Source organism: Peromyscus eremicus, chromosome 3, assembly GCF_949786415.1.
Source record: "Peromyscus eremicus chromosome 3, PerEre_H2_v1, whole genome shotgun sequence".
NCBI lineage: Eukaryota > Metazoa > Chordata > Mammalia > Rodentia > Cricetidae > Peromyscus > Peromyscus eremicus.
In genome coordinates, this window is record NC_081418.1 from 136,953,355 (window position 1) to 136,973,769 (window position 20,415).

Genomic DNA, 20,415 nt, shown 5'->3' on the forward strand with positions numbered 1-20,415 from the left:
AGTCAAAATTATTCACACTGTGCTGTTGTGGGTATGGCCTCATCTGGTCTGCACAGCTGTGGAACCACTGCCCACCTCCAACTGTACCCACAGTTCAAGGTAGAGCTGAAACAGCCCCAGGGGCTGTGGCTGTGGCCGATGTAGCCGTCGTGATCCTAAGTTTCATCCCAGTGACAAAAAAGCAAGCTCTGGTCTGAGGCTGAGTTCTCGGGAGAGTGTGGTAGTTCAGGCTGCAATGCTTGCGCCTGGGCAGTGGAGACAGTATGTTCAGTAGCTTTAAGTGATCCTCTGTCTCATAGCCAGTTCCAATCTAAACTACATTTATTTATGCATTTATTTGGGGGCAAGACGTGCCTACCACAGCGCGGGTGTGGAGGTCAGAGGACATCTTGAGAGAATCAGTTCTCTTCTTCCACCATGTGAGGTCTGGGGCTCTTACTCCTGGCAAGAAAGAAACTCAGACTATTCATTAAGTTTGGCAGCAATCACTTTTACCCACTGAGCCATCTTGCTAGCCCAGACTTTTTTTTTTTACATTTGTTTATTGATTTATTTTAGAGGATGCGGCTAATGTTTTTGGTGGTGAGGTGGGCTCTGAAGTAGCCTACCTCACCCAGAGCTGACTGAGTTCCAGCCACTCGAAACACCACTGCAGCCAGCTTTTCACTTGGGCACGAAGGACCACATTCAAGCCCTCCTGCTTATGTGGCAATCACTCTACCGCCTGAGCTGTATCCCCCAACCCCAAGACTGCACTTTGGAGAGGATGTGTGTAATCCCTTAACTTCCAGGCTGAGCCTGTCATCAGAACAAAGCTAGCTACAGCGGGGGAGAAGTAGAGGGAGGCAAGAGGCAAGGCTAATAGATGAATCCGAACTGTTCCTTAACCATACAAATCAATAAACTGGTATGACAGCAGCCAGCATTTTCAAACAAGAACTCCAGGCTGAGGACCTAGGTCAGTTGGTAAAATGTTTGCCGCATAAGCATAAGGACCTGAGTTCGATACCCAGGACCAATGGAGAAAGACCAGACATGGAGCTACAGAGATGGCTAAGTGATAGAGCGCTTGCTCGTTCTTCAAGAGGACCAGAGTTCAGTTCCCAGCACCCACATCAGGCAGGTCACAACCAAATGCAACTCCAGCTCCAGAGGATCTGATGCCCAATACTGGACTCCTTGAGCACCTGCTCACCCATGGCAGGTTTACACACACACACACACACACACACATAAATCTTAAAAAGGGTGGCATGGTGGAGAACACTTGTAACCCCAGCCCTGGAGAGGTGGAGACAGATCCCCTGCTCAGTGGCCAGCCAGTCCGACCTACTTGGCAAGTTTCAGGCCAATGAGAGATTGCCTCAGGAAACCACGTGGACAGCAAGGAGAATGACACCCGAGGTTATTCTCTAGTCTCCATGTGCACCTGCACACACATACACAAGCACATGAACAAAACAAAACAAGAGAATCCTGACTGACACTGATTGACAGTCACAAGAAAAGATCTGATTTTATTTCGAGTTCCATGAATGAGGCTGTAGCATCTGACACTACCCCCTACACAAACATACACATACCTTAAAAAGTAAGTTCAGGTAAAGCACCTTCCTTCCCCCGGCCCCCGTCAACCTTCACTGGAGGAATCATGCCAACTCACCATGTGAATAGAGTTTGATTTTTCTTACAAACCTTTATGCATTAAAAAAGCAATGTGAAGTATTGTACAATTGAAGTGCCTTCTCTAATACAAATCGCTGGTGGGAAGGAACAGGATGCACCCTCCACAAGGGTCACATGATGGGTGGCAAAATGTTAGTGCTCTTAGGGGAGGAGGTGCATTGTTGTTCTGTGGACACCTCTGAACCAGAAACAGTCTCTGGCTTTCCAGAAGCTTCTGCTAGATGAGGCAGCTGGACTGTGTCAGCTGTGTGCTGGAGAGAGCTCTGCCGTTTCCCTGAATTCTGACCGTGCTTCTCAGGATCATCTTTCGGTTTGTCTGTAGTTTCTTTGGTGGTCTCTTCTGCAGGAAGGAAGGAACAAAGAGAATCCTTCAAACACTAGCCACTGTCTATTAGACGTTGCATCAGTTTAGGGAAATTGAACATTCTGTGGCCAGCATTATTCTAAGCACTTTGTACTTATCCATTTGATCCCTTTCTAATCCCCACAGAATAAGCACTATTGTCATATAAGCTGATACACAGAGAGGTAAACTGCCTAAGAGCCACAGCTGGTAACTGCAGAAGCAGAGTTTAGTCCCACCTGAGTCCAGTGATCTTTCTACTAGGCTGCACTGCAAAGAAAAATTTGCCTCATGCCTTTGTATGTTATTCTGATGACGTAAAAGGGGGTGGAGAGATGGCTTGGCAGTTAAGAGCACTTGCTGCTCTGCCAGAGGACCAGAGCTCCATTCCCAGCACCCACATACAAGGTTACAACTGCTGTAACTCCAGCTCCAGAGACTCTGGAACCCTCTGTGGGCACCAGCACACACATAAATAATAAAATGCATTTTAAAAAGAACATAAAAGGTGGTCATAGGACACGAGGGGTAAGCATAATAAAAGAAAGAAGGAGAAAGGGAATTGAATATTGAAAAATGGAAAGTCCTAATGGCAAGAGGCCAAAAGGAGGAATCCATCTAGAATGAAGTCTCCTGAGAGAGGAAACTCACAAAAATAAGAAATGGTAAGCTCCTGTTGGTGTAGTCGGGGCTGAATTAGCCCACATCCCATTCATTCATCAGGGCTCCTTCACCCGCGCCTGGCTCCTTGGACTGTACCTGTTTTGCTTTTGCTGGACTGATGCTCTTCAACCTTGTCCTTGCTCATCTCAGAAGAAGTACAGACACTGGACTTCCTTAGGATCTGCGGCCTGGGCCGGGTTTTGAGTTTCCGTGGCTCGTGAATCCAGGCATGCTTGAGGGCCTGGTCGGGGGTCATGCGGAGAGAAGGCTCCCATCTGGACACCAAGACAGCCCACCATGAGCCTGTTACTGTTGACGTAACCCTTCTCATAGTAAAATAGTTCGTAAACCTGATCAAGATGTTTTTCATTTTAGCTGTGTTGTATCTCAAAGGTATCAAAGAACAGAGGAGATGACATAATTGTAAAATGGCTGCAAACAGCTATTGATAATTTTTTAAAGGAAAGTTGCATAATGAACCAAGTACTATATTAATACCAAATTGTCTAGAATCCCTACAAATTCTCTTACAGGAAATACTGTTTAGGGCTGGGGGTGTAGTTCAGTGGAAGAGCACCTGCCTAGCATGTGTGAGACCCTGCATATCAGTCTCCAGAACTGCAACAAACAACTTGAAGAAATATTAAAGAATCCTAGCCAATGAAACATAGGATTTGGCAAGTTAAGAAAATGGTAACAAGACGCATGCTTCTCAAACTATGGGATCTGGGGCTCCAAAGGTAAGAGAAAAGAAAATCGTAGGCTATCAGATTCATACGGGGGCAGAGCATGATGGCATATGCCTAATCCCGGCTGGGGCAGTGGAGGCAGGAGGATGAGAAGTTAAAGTCCAGCTTCAAATATGTAGTGAATTTGAGGCTAGCCTGTGCTACATGAGATCATGTATCAAAAAAATTAAAAAAAAAAAATACTACCCATGGGTGTTGTAATTCAAGGAAATTTCTAACATAATAACAAAATGCATTTTATAGAACTTTAACAAACGATTCTACCACTGTAAAATACCTTCAGGAACTATATACTAGCACAGATTTCAATTTTGAAGTTTTCTGAATTCCTTTTGTTTGTTTGTTTCATGCTAGACAACAGACCCAGGGCCTCAAGTACTCTCAGAAATCACTCTACCATTGAGCTTCACCCTAGTACTTTTCAATTTTATTTCAAAAAGGATCTTATTTAGCCAGGGCTGAACTCAAACTTTAAATTCTCCTGCTTCAGCTTCCCAAACAGCTGGATTTATATACATTTGCCATCTCACTCAGCTGAAAAACACCAATCTGAAAAAGGTTTTCATGTTCAATCTTATGGAGCCAAGATTGACTTGTTGCCCTGTAACTTTCATCCAAGTCTAAATTCTGCCCATTAGTGTTATACAGGATAAAATAGCTGACCCTCCCTCTAGGTCCTAGTCCTTACAACTATCTGAAAACTCGTGCTAAAGCACCCTATTTCTCCAGAACAACAGATAAAGATACGCTCTTCTGCAAACTTGAGTCACCACAATCTATTGTCTGTGTGCTGTGGTTCTGTCGGCTGGCCACCTTTCATGGTGGGCACTTCCATCTCTTGTCCAGCATGCTGGGCAGAGCTTCCAACTACAGGGAGGCAGTGTGAACATTCTAGCTTATCAAAGTCATTAGCTACACAAGCTCTTGGTTGCCAAATGAACTGCTGCTGAGCTATATCTCCGCTCTCCTGAACTTCTACAGTTAGTTTCTAAGACTAGGTGGCAGGTCTTAACATGCTCCGTCTAACCCTGCAGGTTTTGGCCCAGAACCTCTAGCCTGCCATTCCAAAGCTTTGCTGCTTAGTGATTTCAGGTTGAGTAACAGGCCCTGTCAACCTTACTGCCTTGTATGAGTTGAGAGCAGTTGATCCTTTAAATAAATAAATAAATAAATAAATAAATAAATAAATAAATAGTCAACCTTGCTGCCTTGTATGAATTGAGAGCAGTTGATCCTTTTAAATAAATAAATAAATAAATAATCTGTTTTGCTCCTGAGCTATGTTGAGTAACAGGCCCTGTCAACATTACTGCCTTGTATGAGTTGAGAGCAGTTAATCCTTTGCAATAAATAAACAAACAAACAAATAATAAATAAATCTGTTTTGCTCCTAAATAGGTTCTAGATGATTAGAGTTCTGGGAAATCCCTATCCCAAATCCATTCTCAGTGTTGGTTTCTGTCATTTTTTTTTTAAGAGACGTTCGTACTATAGACTTAGCCAGAGGTTGGGTTGACATAGGAGAGTAAAGATCAGGTACAGGAGCCCTCTCTTTGATTTCAGGTGGAAAATAGCATGACTGTGTGGTGATATATTGTGCACCCCAATAAAACTTATCTGGGGATCAGAGGACAGAGCCAGCCACTATATTAGACATAGAGGCCAGACAGTGATGGCACACACCCTTAATCCTGTCACTCGGGAGACAGATCCGTATGGATCTCTGTGAGTTCAAAGCTACGCTGGGAAACAGAGCCAGGCATGGTGGCACACACCTTTAATACCAACACTTGAGATCTCATGCCTTTGCTTGGGAAGCACACATGCCTTTAATCCCAGGAAGTAAGATGGCAGGGCATAAAAAAGGTATATAAGGTGTGAGGAAACAGGAACTCGCTCTCTTGAGGCTGAGGATTTCGTAGAGGTAAGAATGTGACTGGCTGCTCTGCTTCTTTGATCTTTCAGCTTCCACCCCAGTATCTGGCTCTGGATTTTTTTTTAATAAGACCATTTAGCAATTCGTGTTACATGACTGCCCCCATGGAAGAGAGGGTTCTTCTTCTAGCAATACTGATTGCCATCTGGACTGCTGCCCGAGTTCTGGAAGGCATGAGTGCCCAGAGTATTTTGCTAAAGTCACTCTGTCCCTCTAGAAGAATGGGCGATTATAAAGGCACACTCTTCTGAAAACACTGAACAGTTGTAGGACTGATGGCTGGAAGGTACCTTAGCAATCCCTCATTTTAGAGAAAAGGAAACAGGCCCAGAGAACAATGATGACTAACTAAAAAGCACATGGCCAGTTTACTTAGACTCAACAGAGACAGGCTGGCAAGTCCTCTTAAAGAGCAGCCACGACCAAGCTTTGCCAAATACCATAGAACTGGAAGAGGGCTACATGGATCATGGGCCACTCCTTATTCATGAGAATGTGACCAAGGTGAAGAACTTGATTTCTCAGATTCTGACTAGACAGCTGTGCATAGTAGCTTATAGCTCACCCTACACCTAACTAACCAGTATGTGGAGATCTGGACACTAACTCTAGGAGATATTCAAAAGGGTCCTGTGCTGGGGATGTCGTCTTTCTGTATGCTGTGAATGTGTTGCTCTGATTGATTGATAAATAAAACACCAATTGGCCAGTAGCCAGGAGGGAAGTATAGTATAGGCGCGATAAGCAGAGAGGAAAATTCTGGGAAGTGGAAGGCTGAGTCAGGAGACGCTGCCAGCTGCCGCCATGAGAAGCAAGATGTAAAGTACTGGTAAGCCACAAGTCACGTGGCAAGCTATAAATTTATAGAAATGGGTTAATTTAAGATATAAAAACTAGATCGCAAGAAGCCTGCCACGGCCATACAGTTTATAAGTAATATAAGTCTCTGTGTGTTTAATTGGATCTGAGTGGCTTCAGGTCTGGGCAGGACCAGAGAAAACTCCAGATATAGTCCTAGAGCTGTGTACACTGCATAGCTTGGCATACAATACAACAGGCCCACTGAAGAGCTGGCTTTAGTTCATGAAGTGTCAGATGGTAGGACTGTCAGGCAGTCCCTTGTCAGGCAGCTTGAGACTAAGATAGTGACAATCTCCACACATACACTTCAGTCCAGAGAAAATGGCTGAGCCTAGACTTACGGGAGAGCAGTGTCTGACCAGACACACGTTAAATGACTTGAATACTTCAAAGCTGTACCATAAGAGCAGTGACTGACTCTTACACCTATCTCCCAAACTTAGACTTTCACTGGCAGACAAGTGGGAAAGCATTAGCACTTAAAAGTTAGGAAACCCACAGGCAAAGACTCCCAAACAAACTCACACCAAGCATCTTCTGAGAAAGTCTAGGAAGCTGGTGTCGTAGGTTTTCAGCACCATCGTGAGATCCTTGGAATCTGGGTATCTTTTCTCTCCCCTGTTGTTGGTTATGTTTTTGGGAAGACCTTTGGAATCTTCAGAGAAACAACATTCTGTATTTAGTTGCAGGCATGAATACTCACCGATGACTTCGCAGCTGTCCACTCAACCATGCTGCCTCTTGACTGCTCTCTGCAGCTTTTGTCCCATCTGACATGCCTGCCCTATTCCACCCTTTTCCACCCACACACATGAACGCATCCAGCAGTCTCAGCCGGGTCGAAATAGTCCACATACGTCATATACTGAATACAACCACAACGTTTCCTACTATCCTGTATATTCTGAGCCTCCTCCTCACCACATGCTTCCCACATCAGGCAAATAGTTTAAATCACTTGCCGCTGACCAGTCTTAGCAGATATTGGGGGTGCTGATGATAACAATAAATTTCAAATGGCCAGAGTATCCACCTCTGAGCAGAAGGATGATACATCTTCTTGGGTTATCTATGCCTTTGCTCACTAGCCCAGTAAAGTAAAAATGAGGCCGTTCAGGGGCAGAATAAAGTAAGACATTTTACAGTGCTTTCAGAGTTCATTTACAAGCCACACAAGCTAATATGCTTCCTTCATTCTTTGGGGTCATACCAAAATTTTGTCAATAACTGGAGTGGTGGGTCTTGCCTGACTCTAGAAGACATGACTTGGAATGGCCTTTCTTCAATTCTTTCTGCTGAGTTAAGACCCATGCCTAAAGTGTGAAGTCCAGAAGGTTCTAAAGATTGCCTGAGGATGTTTTGTACAGTGCTTTGGAGGTGAAACCAACTGCATGTTGAAGTTCTTGTGTGGTGTTCAGAAGAGCTGGCTGTTTCGCGTCATCACACCTTGTAGAGTGGGTGAGCAAATATGTGTGTTTACACATCTGTGTACTTCACTAGGTTCTCAGAGACAGTGGTGTTCATGTGGTGGGTATTATGGAGGCCACATAATGAAGTGCTGTGATTTTCCTCAGCCCCACCACTCCTTTTTCTGAGACATGGTCTCATTAGGTGGCCCTGTCTGATCTGGGACTTGCTATGGAGACTACACTCTCCTTGAACTCGCAGAGATCCATCTGCCTCAGCCTCCTGAGTTCTGGGAATTAAAGCTGTAGACCCCATGCTCAACTTTGTTGCAGAGCCTCCAAAATATCTGCTCTGACTGAATTCCTGAAGAGAGACTTCCAGAAATGTGTGAATGGGAATTTGTGGACGTGGATGTCCTTGTGTTTACAAGGTTATGAATGGACCGGAGGATTACATAGGGCCTATAAACCCACACCAATTCTGTTTCCTCATGGAGGTGGCACCTCCACTCATCTTCTCCGGAAGAATCAAGCTCATGGTCTTGGAAGTAACTTAGCACTTAAAGTCATTGCTGTGCTTTATTTCTTGTCCAATTTTTTTCTCTCTCCTCTGGCCCCAATTACTATCCAGTTCTTTTCCCCCATCTCCTTCTTGCTACCTGGAGCATTTATCACACTACCCTGAGGCAACTTGTCTTTCCTGCTGAGTTGGAGTGTAACCCAGAGTAGCCATGTACCCCCTTAAGTCCCCACTGGGATGCTGTCTCCTGAGGTCAGTGTTAAAGGTTTAAGATATGTTGTGAAGCAGGGAAGTCTAGCAAGAGGGAGGACCCCCATCTCCATTGTTCGTTCCTCAAATTCTTCAAGGCCTAAAGACTCAGTTCTATAAGCAGCTAGTGGGAAGAGCATTTGCAGTCAAAAGCCCAGCTCACATCAGTTCACCAGGGAGTCAGCCAGAGCATGTGCTTGTCCTCAAAGTGTGGGGAGGAACGGTAAGTATGGGGGTGCTGTGCTAAGGGAATGAGGACACTGCCCTGCTCAGAGGCACGGTCTTCAAATCTCTAGCCAGAAATATGAGGTGACACTTGAGAGATTGAAAAACTGGAATGGCGTGGGACAGACCAACCATAATGGAGTACGTCTGCTTGCTGGGCCTTCAATTTTTGGTTTTTATATCATGGAGCATCCAAGGAAACCTAAGGGAAGAGCCAGGAAGTCTGAAGTCATGGCTCGTTACTGAATAGTACAGAGGGGAAATCAATATATACTGATCAGCAGGACTGAAACCATTTTGTCTTAGTGGCCCCCTGTGGGGATAATTTTAACTCTCCTGCTGATGGAGAAGGCTGAGAGTAACCTATGATTTGTCTACTTTTTCTGAAACCACTCCCAGTCAATAATCAGAGAGGACTGAAAAGACCAGGATCCCATAGCTGGTGTGAGCCTGGCAACTAGCCTGATTGACAACAGTGGCTGCTTAGCAATGCCCCCTGGCCTGTGGAGTCTCTGCTCCTTCGGGTCTGGCTTCCCTCTACTTGGATAACCCTCAGAGGCTGAGTTTGTAATGCGCTTGCTGTGCAAGCGTGGGAACATGAGTTCAGATCTCCAGCACCCATGGAAACGGTAGATAGGACAGCACCTGTAACTCCAGCACCAGGGGATGGAGGCAAGATCACACCAGGAGCTTGCTGGCCAACTAGTATAGCCAAAATGTAGGTGCTGGCTTCAGGGAGAGAGATGCTGTCTCAAAATTATGGTAAGAGTGACAGGAGAATATACCCATTGTGTAGCAATCCCTTCCAAGATAAACGTCCATCTTAGAGGGAAACTCCTTAAGACTCAGGGTGTTCCAAAGGGAGGTGAAGGATGTCAACCTACAGCAAAGCTCAATAGACTCAGGAGGCAATTCAAAAGCTTCAGAAGTCTCTGAAACAGATTTGCTAGTCCCTTCTCTCCCCAAACGTATATAAGCTATAAGAACTGCCTGGAGAGAGAACTCTCCCGCCTGGAAGAAGCAGAGACCAGCTGAGCTACCTGGAAGAGGCCCAGACCACTTGGGCTGCCTGGAAGAGCCAGCCAGTCTCCAACCTGTTGAGCTGCCTGCAGGTTGTGCAGTGAGCTTCAGACTTCCAGCTGTCACCCACAGTGGGCGTGTGGTGATGCCGCTGTGTTGAAGTCATTTCTGCCCCTGTGACCCCTCACCCATGCTCCTGTCAACAACCCCAGTAAAACTCATCAGCTCACCAACTGGACTTCGCTCCCCTCCTTACTTTGTCTGTCATCAGTTCCCTGTCTGGGGTGAGTATATGTTTGTTCACACCACCCCAAGAACAGTGTCACCCAACAGGACCAGATGATGCTGAACTCTGGCATCCCCATGTGTACACATGTGCCCATACACATATACCCTACCCCTACACATGCAAACTTAACAATAATAATAATAATAATAATAATAATAATAATAATAATTCTCCATTAATGGGAGACTATAAACAGACTTTCCCACTATGCCAGAAGTTTCTGCCCTGATTTCTTAGCACAGTGCATGGCAAGAGAGGCCAAGTTGTTTGGGGAGCACCTCTAGGAAGGAGTATGTTTTTAATCTTTTGTGTTTGCAGTACTAGCTGATAGATCTGAAGAACAGGGTGTTCCCTGCTCCTGGTATTGTACTGTGAAGACCCCCTTCCATTGGGAGACACCATCTATCACACTGCCATGTACCACTTATCATCTCTTCAGCTCCTCATCACCCTTCAACGTGGGGCCAGGGAAAAGAAAAATATCTGTTAGTCTGTCTATCGGTTTGCCTGGGGTGTCTTCAAGTCCAGTGACACCTCACTGGACACAATGGGACAAAGAGATCATGGGACTTACCAAAGAATATCTGTCTCCTGGAGGCCGTCTGGACGAGGTGGGCAGGTGGCAGACCCAGCACCTTCAACAAGTACAGTGTGGCTGTGTCACTATCATGGAGTCACAAATCCAAAGGCTGGCAAGAGCTAGGTGGGACTGTGGCCAAACTCTGTCTTTTACATTTAAGGCTCAAAAGATTTAAGTAATAGCATCACATCAGTGGCAGAGCAGACCCAGACACTAGGTCTTACAGTTCCTGCTCCAGGCTGCCTCAGTATCCTACAAATGAACACTGGCCCTGCTAGACACGTAAGGCACTGTGGTAGCATACAGATTCCTTGTCAGCCCATGCAGACCACAGGGAATGAGGAGTGACTTCTCCCAGCATGGAGCACTGGGTTGGGAAGGGGGAAGGAGGGAAGCCCTAGACCCTGAGAAGACAAAAGAACATTCTTGGAAAGAAAATTTAGTACTGACTGGTCACTGTTTTCTCTGGGACTTACATGTGTATAAGACAAAGAGAAATTAGCCAGTGCACCCTCCACCCTGGTTGGCAGACACAGCCTAGGCATGACCCCACCCTCTGGTTCTGCAGCCCTTCAGAGGTCCAAAGGAAACAGAGTGGGTCCTGGAGCAGTAGGAAACATAGCTCACACACCCCAGTTTCCCATGTGTTAGAAGCAGGGATGGTTCAAGAGTACTCCATCCAGCCTTAGCAACAACACATACCCTGACCCTCGTTTTCAACAGTCCACAGCAAACAATGTGTCATGCCGTAAAGATAAATCCAAGGCTGGCCCCCTGGTTTCCTAACTCCTAGACCAGTTTAGTACCACTGACTGCCACTTCCAGCTATTTTTAACCTACCTGCCTTTTCAAGGAGAAAGAAGGATAAGGCAAGGGAAAGATGTGGTTACTTAAGAACACAGTCACCTGATTTTTAGGTAGATTTGGTGGGTACCAGATCACACTAGCTTCAGTATGTTATTATCATCATTATGGTGGTGTATTTGGAAGACTAGTCTCACCGTTTCATTTGAAAATGTCAGTATTTACAGCGAGGGAAAGGACATCATCAGCAACTATTTAAATCATGATGAAAAAGTTAGCTCTCAGCTCAGCAAAGTACAAGCAGTACATCACTTCAAAAATACTTTCAGAAGTAGGAGGAGCATGCAGGACACTGCCCTTGCTGGATCTGATGAAACCCAGTATCTGAGAATGAACGTACCCCAGGACATCATCTACGCTGGTGCCTGACCCTCCCCCTCACCTCCATGATGCAAGCCAGCTGCTCGACCTCATTCTCCCCAGGGAACAGTGGATATCCCGTGTACAGCTCCGCCATGATGCAGCCCAGGCTCCACATATCAATGGCCATGTTGTAGGGGTGGCCCAGAATCACCTCAGGGGATCGGTAGAACCGGCTTTGGATGTACGTATACACTGTGGTGCAAAGGGAGAGAAACATTGCCACAAAGCTTCCTCCAGGTGCCTCTGTGGTAACTACTTTAGAGCTTCACCCTCATAAATGTCCCCTCTGTGGGCTTCTCAGGAAGAAGGAAGTGTGGGTCCTATTCCATTATCTACCAATAGATTAATCCTCCTGGTAGCTGCTTATTATTGCCATCTTATTGATACGGAACTCCAAAGTAGCAAATACCAAGGAAGTTCATTTAAATTAGCTGTTTTAAAAATAAAACAAGGGCTGGAAAGATGGCTCAACGGTTAAGGGCATGGGCTACTCTTCCAGAGGTCTTGAGTTCAGTTCCCAGCACCCGCTTGGTGGCTCACAACCATCCATAATGAGATCTGGTGCCTTCTTCTGGCCTTCAGGCATACATGAAGGCAGAACACTATATACATAATAAATAAATAAAACTTTAAAAATAAATAAATAAATAAATAAACGAAATAAAAGCCAAAGAAAGAAAACAACAACCAACCCCCTCCCAGCTCCCAAAACCTACCAACTGTGTGCATGGCGCTATCCACATTTATTACTAGCATTTAGGAGATTAAGGCAGATGGATGGCTACTTATTTAGTTCAAACCTATTCTGGGCTACATAGAAAGACCCTGTCTTAAAAATAAAAATTTAAAAAAACAGTAACAGCAAATGCAAACCTTAAAGCTAATATGAACCAAGTTTTGAAACTTTGGGCGGACAGTTTCTGAGAGTGTTGCTATTTGGTATGGAAGTAAGTAAGTCACAATTGGAAAGGAAACCTGCAAAATGCATAATGTACTCAGAGGCAGGCCAGGTAGCCCATACACTCACAAAGCTGAGGCAAGAGTTGTGAGTTCCAGGCCAGCCTGGGCTACATACTGAGACCCTGTTTTGTTTTGTTTTTTTTAAACAAACTATAATTTAAGTTGAATGTATATTGATACACTATGTATGACTCGTGGTGTAACATGAAACATAGAGACAAAGACTCAGTAAAGCTCAGCAGGGGAGGACACACAGACAATGATGCTGCAGAAACCCTAGATTTTGTAGGTGAGGAGCTTGGAGGCAGAGAGGTGGAACTTTTGAGTTATTTCCACGTGACCATGATTTCTGATTATTGAGTGGGTGTAGAGAGAGGCAGTGGTCCCATAATCACGTCTCTGTTGTTAAATTGGTCAAGGGAAGATGTACTAGTCCCTCAACTTAAAGATTTCATTATTAAACACTAGATCATTCTACCCTACCTGCTTGGAAAAGTGATTTGATTTGTCAAGCACTTATACATACAGACCTTCATTTTGTTTTGCTTGTGTTTGTTTGTAAACAAGATCTCATGTAGCCCAAGCTGACCTCAAACTCACAATGTAGCATTGAATACTACCTAGAATGGTGGTTGTCAACCTTCCTCATGTTGCGACCCTTTAATATGCCCACTTTATGTGGTGCTGGGATTAGACTCACTAATTCCGAGGTGTATGCTAGGCAAGCATTCCACAGCCCCTATCTTACACAAGGCATTTTAAAACATGAATTCAGCTGGGTGTAATGGCACATATCTGTGATTCCAGCATCTGAGAGGTAGAGGCAGGACCTCCGGTTCCCGGCCAGCCTGGAATACATAGCCAGATGCTATCTCAGTTTTGTGAGACAATGTTAGAGTTTTGGGTTCTGTCTTTTTGTATCTAGACTAATGAATGACATATAGCTGGGACATATTCTCTAAATCAGACTTGTGAAAGGAAAAGAAGCAGATGATAAATCAAGTTAAATTGAGTGAAGGTTGGTATGAACCCTGGTATGCTCCAGGGTTCCTTTCTAGGTTCTAGCTTGAAAAGGTCCAGAGGATGACTCAAGGGCAGTGGAGTCTAAACTGTAGTGACTATTTTCTAAAGTGCAATCTCCTGAGCACTCGCCAGAAATTTGGATTTGATATATGTAAGGTGAGCACCTGGGAACTATAATGTTCCAGAGCCCTGGAGTGATTCTAAGCACATCTAGTCAGTTTGGGGACCCAATGTTCATTGGTCATTCCATACCTTTGGACAAGGAGAACTTCAGAGAGTCTGTATGCTCCCTGAATACAACTCTCTCCTTTTACAAATGAAAAACTTGGACTCAGAGATATGAAGCACCTGGCTCAAATGTACACTGGCGGTTGTGATGGCTGAGCCCAGGCTACCACCCAGGTAACCTGGTGTGCATATCAGAGAACTTATAATAGCAGAACTTAGATGAAGAGGTTTGCAAAGGGCCTACCTTTCTGGTGTTCATAACAGCTTGATCCAAAGTCAATGACTTTAACAGTGACTTGGCCCCGCTGGTATAACACAATGTTTTCCTGGAGAGAAGAAGATGTATGTTAAGTTTATTTAAACTAATGTTACCTAGGCGCTCTCGTTACCTACCTGTCACTCCTGTACATGGATGGTCCCGTTCAAAGACAACCACCTCAAAGGCCTTCTTCCCAGTTCTTCTCCACTGCCCATTGTCCTCCCATCCTGGGATTTCCCACTGACTTGTGGTCAGTATCTGATCTGGACCAGTATTCACTGCTTTGCATTCCTTCATTTGTGTGTTTTGTCTCTTCCCTCACTGGCTGTGCAAACACTTCTGACAGTTACCAGTTTATTTACATGTTCTTTGGTACCTGGTTGTTTACCTGTCTTACATAAGGCCTCACAAATGCCATTGGCTGAATATATGCAATGTTTGTAAGAAATGTTATTGTCGACAATCTGCTGTGACAGTATAGAACCAATGAATGGACAGGTAAATAGATAACAGATAGATAGATAGATAGATAGATAGATAGATAGATAGATAGATAGATAGAATGATTTGATGGGGCTGTATGGCTCTCACACTAAGTTTTGGGGGCCAGGTTTTAAGTCAAGTTATGGATCAAGGCAGAGCTCTGGCCTCTTGAGTTTTGTTTTGTTTTGTTATTTTAGCTGAAGATCGAACCTAGGGCCTTGTGCTTGCTAAGCAAGTGCTCTACCACTGAGCTAAATCTCCAACCCTTTGTCTCAATGTGAAACTGTGCTGGCTAGGCCTGGAAGAAAGCTCTCCCGTGTCTCAAGGGTCTCCCTGTCAGAGGATTGCTTACTAAACTAAGGACACATAGGACATAGCAGAGCAAATCTGAAGCCTTTGGCACCTCAGAAGAATGTCTGTTAACCCAGGGAAGATAGGCAGGGCAGCAGAAGCCTTAAAAGAGCAAGAACTTCTTGTGTGTCTCCAGCTCAATGGAGAGGCTCCTTCACAAGATGGGGGCTAGCCCTAGGCTGCGCCTTGAATCTTATATATACCCACCAGCCTGGGTGCTGCAAGCTTAGTTGCTGGCCTGAAGCACTGTGGGGAGATGGTGAGAACTTCAGGAGGTGGGGTCTAGTGGGAGGAAGTTAGTTCCCTGGGGCCTGGCAGTGAAGGTGATACTGAGAAGCAGCCCTTCCCCCACTTTCTTTCTTCCTGGCCACGGTGAAAGGAATAGCTTCACTCTCTGTCCTGATGTTCTGCTTTGCCACAGTTCCGAAAATGATGCTCCAGCCAACCAAGGATCGAAGCCATCGGCCAAAACAGACTTTACCCACTCCTTAAAAACTGATTCCATTGGTATTTTGTCACAGCAATGGAAGACCGACAGACACACCCGCCCCTCTCCGTTCCCACTGGGAGAAAGTTCTCTTAGAAGGGGGAATGCTATAGGCACTCAGAACTCATGCCCTGTAAACACTAAAGACACCAGAATGAGCCCCTGCTTTTTAATACACATTCACAAAACACCCTCCTGGTTCGTGTTTCATTTTCCAAAGGGACACATTTACTGAGTACACTCGACTCATGTCTCAAAGAAATCTGTTACCTGATAATTGGGCTGGTGAAAATCTTGCAAATTTCCTTGGTGGAATCCAGTCCCCTAAATCTAAAGATCATAGGTATTATTGGACCCTTTGGAGCTGGAAAGCCAATGATTTGGAATGGGGTGTGGTGAATAAATCAATATATTTCCATCTTTATGAGGCTCCAACCAGCTATGACAGCATCTACCTTGGAAATCTTTAATCACAAAAATTTAGCCCCAGGACTGACAGTTTTCAAAAATAAATTAACCACTTTTAGGGATAAAGAGAAGAGAGTAAGAACAAGTTAAGAATAGTTGCCCCTAAGCCGGGCGGTGGTGATACACACTTTTAATCCCAGCACTTGGGAAGCAGAGGCAGGAGGATCTCTGTGAGTTCAAAGCTACCCTGGTCTACAGAGCTAGTTTCAGGACAGCTAGTGCTGTCATACAGAGAAACCCTGCCTCGAAAAACCAGAGAGAGAGAGAGAGAGAGACAGAGAGACAGAGAGACAGAGAGACAGAGAGACAGAGACAGACAGAGAGACAGAGACAGAGACAGAGAGAGAACAGTTGCCTCTCTGTGAGTCAGGCTGGTTCATGAACCAGTTCTTTCTAGCTTGTCCCAAGCCATTGCTCTGAATTGACAGCCATTACCCATATCACAATCATCTGTTGCCCTCTGTTTCTGGTACCAGGTTCCGTGTTAGGTCCTAAGGACATAACAAGGAGAAGAAGTGGTCCCTGCTCTTAGGAAGAGCTTGTAGTCCAGTGGGTGGCACGGATCTAAGGATGCCTAGCCAGGCACAGTGGTGCACGCCAGTACTCTTAGCATTTGAAGAAGATACAAGCAAGAGGATCAATAGTTCAAGGTCAGCCTCAGCTAGATGTGGTGCCCGAGAACAGCCTGAGTTATATGAAACCCTGGCTCAAAAAAGAAAAAAAAAAACCCACAAAAAACAACCCCTTCCCAAAGAAGCAATTACTAAATAAAGTGGCCAGTACAGCTATAGAGCTATGTACACAATGCCAGTAAGGATGAGAATTGAATGGAGACCATCTGCCTACATGTGTGCCATGCCCATGTGTCCACCAGTTTTGAATATGCAAAGTATGATATCAGTAGGGAAGTACCTACCTTTACATGTCCTGATGGGCCTTTCCAATGTGGCTATGCATGAGTTTCTCCAGTAAGATTTTACTGGCTTTGTTTGTGGAGGCATGTTATAGAGTAATCTCCAGTTCCCTCATTCATTATACAGTAATAAATATTTGGGAAAGGCAGTCTAAGGCAGGGTGTCAGGTATCTCAGGCTGGTCTTGAACTCGCTAATAAACTGAGGATGATCTTGAACTCCTGATCTCCCACCACACCTAACTGACAAGAACACTCTTAAAGACTGCAGTAACTGGTAATCAAAAGTACCAAAAGAGTACTCCTGGGACTACTTGTAGTACACCTTGATGCTCAAGACATCAAACATGCCCCCACTTCTGTAGGAAAGCCCTAAGGAGTTCCTGTTCCTAGATTCCTCAATATATCACCACCACCCCCCTTTCTCTCCCCAGTATTTATGCGGTAGTCCTCACTGCATCCCCCCCACCTGTAAAGGAACACCGCCCAGCTTCCACCCTGGAACCAGTGATGGCAGCCAGCTCCACCTGCTGGACAGAGTTCGTACTCACCGGCTTGAGATCACAGTGGATGATTTTCTCCACATAAAGCATTTGTAGGCACTTCAAAACAGAAAGGGTGAAGCGCCGAACTATGGACAGGCTGAAGCCTTGAAAACTATTGTTCTTCATCAACTCATACAAGTTGATTCTGAGAAAAAGAGAGAGGGAAAGTGATGTAGATGGCTGTCAAAACACCCTGCTCAGCTGGGACACACATGTATACCCTGTGTCACACGGTTCTCTCTAATATCAAGCAGATCGTAAACCAGGAGGCAAGGCTGCACAGCTAGAGTTCCTCCAGCTCTTTGATAAGACCCAGGGAGCCCTCGACAAAGCAGCCACACTTGCCCCAGCCTATAGGACTCTCCAAGTACTTCAGCATCGTGATGTGTGGGGAGTGAGAATGGGCCAACGGAAGCTCCCATAAACCAGGGAGGCCTCACTCTACCAAAGTATGGCTACTTGGCCCCTTAACTGTGGTCTTGTAAGAATGAAAGCTGGCTCTTCCCATACAATCCTCAGTTTTCCACAGTAGTGGAAGTCTGCAACATTCCATAAACCCATGCTGTATTGTGTGAAATCTGCTGACTTGCAAGTCTTGGAAATGTATACTAAGCACTTTAAAAGAAGCACACGTTTGTGAGCTGGTGGCTTTTTTCTTCTGTGCAGACTTCAAGATGAGGACAGGAAGGAAAGGGCACGTGTATCGACACCGGGCCACTTCCTTCCCCTCTTTCATTTCCGACAGTATCTGTGATAGTATGTAGAAAGCTGTTCAGTCTTGGAGGTACAATACAGACAGGAGAGCTGGTTCTAGACACCCCAACCTTTGACCCTGAGCAACTCCCCAACGTAGCTGGGTTTCTCATAGCTCTTAAATACAATGACATCCTACCTGGGCATGGTGTTAAATGGCTAAGAGGGGTACTTTATCCTGTCTATTTGACCACAGGGGAGATAATTCACTTGTGCATACTGGAGAGTAGATTACATTTTGCAGTCACCAGACAAGGGTAACAGAATGTCCACTCTCTCGTTGAAGTGGAGCAGGTTTCATGACAGTGTCATGGAAGCATCAAGCTACTAAATTAATGACCCAGGAACATCTGGCTACTGAGAGCTCCCTTTCATCATTCTCCTTTGAGAAATGCATTCTGGGTTCCTGCTTTGACTTGAAATGCATCAGTGTTCACTGAGAGAAAGATAATCAAATAAGCATGCCCCCTTCCCACAAGCATGTCTTTTCAGATCCATACTCAGTCATTTGCTGCCAACCACCATAACTCAGGGTCCTATTTTCTTATTTTAAAAATTCTGTTCTTGCCTTTACTCTAGTTCAAAGTCATTTGCCCACTCTAAGTAGCCAGTTGCCTGTGGTTCTGTGTTCTAATACCTGCACCACAGGATTGGGAAGCCAGGACAGGAGGACATGAAAGCAAAGTGATGTCCTTTTCAGCGCATTTCAGTTTCTATCTTGAGAGCAAGGGCTATGATATGTCACTACTGCAATACTGAGCATCCCGGAAGCCCAGCATAAGTATGGATACAAGCAGGTGAAAGCCTTAACTGAGGCATGGGGTGAGATGTCAGTTTTCCATCCCAACCTCCTTTCTATCTGAGTGGCTATTAGGTCCACTCTAGACATTAAGTACCACATCCAGAATCTAGTATTCTGGCCCCAGTTTCTCTTCTGTCAGTTATGCAACCATTTGTAATGGAACAAAGAAAAAGCATCTGACCCCAGGAGTTCAAAGGTGATACAGAGGTGATTCCGGAAGTAGAAGAAGTCCTTCATGTGGACCACATTGTGGCTGTTGTCTTTGTCCTTCCTTCGGAGGGTTTCCAGGATCTTCAGCTCCACCAGAGCCTGATGATGAAATCTGGGTAATTGGGAGTGGTCAAGATGGTGGGCAATGAGAACGGAAAACAAGCATCATGTCACAATGTTGCAGACAGTCCTCGGGCCCGCCCAACGACCCCAGGAATGTCTAAGATGTCAGAATGCATCCAAAACTCCATTTTTGCTTCTTCTTGCCCTTTTGTGGTACCAGATAGGTAGAGAGAGAAACAAGAAAAGCCAAAGAGAGAGATGAGGAGAGCAATGGAGAAGGGAATTGGCTCTTGGAAGCAGCCAGAGTCACACGGTCCAGTGTGTACATGTCACCCGTCAAGCCATACCTCTTTTTATTCCTGATAATTTTCAAGGCCACCAACTCATTGTTTTTGTGATCCAAGCATTTGACCACCTGTCCGAAGGACCCTTTCCCAATCATGTCCAGAACCTCATATCGGTAGGCAATGTGGTCATGCAGGACCTGCGGAAGTCAGGCCAGCAGTGAGGGACAGAACCATGGACTCTCGGATTCACCTCACTCCAGGGCCCCTGGATCCCACCACCCACATACTGGCTCACTATTGGGGAGGAAATGGTTCCGTCCTCCTGCTCTCAACTTATCTCCTCATAAATGATTAGGTTGTTTGGACCCCAGACCACACATATGGTACCAGGAAATGTCCCACAAGGCTTAATCCATGTCTGATAGTGTCTAATAGAGCATGGGATGCTCTTTGGGGGAACTGGTGTTTCTGTAGGATTAGGGCCTGTGGTAGAAAAAGATTAGCTCCACCCTGACCCTTGCTTTGCCCTCAGTCCATAAGAGAAAGCTAAGTGCCTGCTTTGCCATTTCTTGGCCAGACATCTCCTCCTCCATTTGTCTAGATCTAACTCTAGCCTGAGAAAGCAGTAAGGAACTTGGGCCTTTCTTGGCTAAGAATAAAAACATCTTCGAAGAGAGAATTATCATCCAGTTCTTGGTCAGAAAGCAGGAAGCAGGAGTTCAGTCAAAGCCACACGAAGTTATTGGCGGAAGACTCGGGCAGAATGTCTTCAGACATCCCCTTGTTCACCCTGAGCTACAGTGTTCTGATTTATAGTCAGGCACAGGATT

The 20,415-nt window shown here is 45.3% G+C and overlaps 1 protein-coding gene across 2 annotated transcripts in view; it reads right to left on the reverse strand.

Moving 5' to 3' along the window:
• Window positions 1–1,671: 1,671 nt before the first annotated feature.
• Dyrk4 (dual specificity tyrosine phosphorylation regulated kinase 4) overlaps window positions 1,672–20,415 on the reverse strand; it is a 40,050-nt gene continuing 21,306 nt past the window's right edge. For both annotated transcript variants that reach the window (XM_059258648.1, XM_059258647.1), the window contains exons 8-16: window positions 19,646–19,782; window positions 19,207–19,347; window positions 17,477–17,615; window positions 14,210–14,291; window positions 11,774–11,946; window positions 10,522–10,582; window positions 6,764–6,893; window positions 2,789–2,967; window positions 1,672–2,026 (exon numbers count right to left, since the gene is read on the reverse strand). In XM_059258648.1, coding sequence (XP_059114631.1) covers window positions 1,797–2,026; window positions 2,789–2,967; window positions 6,764–6,893; window positions 10,522–10,582; window positions 11,774–11,946; window positions 14,210–14,291; window positions 17,477–17,615; window positions 19,207–19,347; window positions 19,646–19,782 — 1,272 coding nt within the window. In that variant the 3' untranslated portion in view covers window positions 1,672–1,796. The remainder of the gene's footprint in view (window positions 2,027–2,788; window positions 2,968–6,763; window positions 6,894–10,521; window positions 10,583–11,773; window positions 11,947–14,209; window positions 14,292–17,476; window positions 17,616–19,206; window positions 19,348–19,645; window positions 19,783–20,415) is intronic.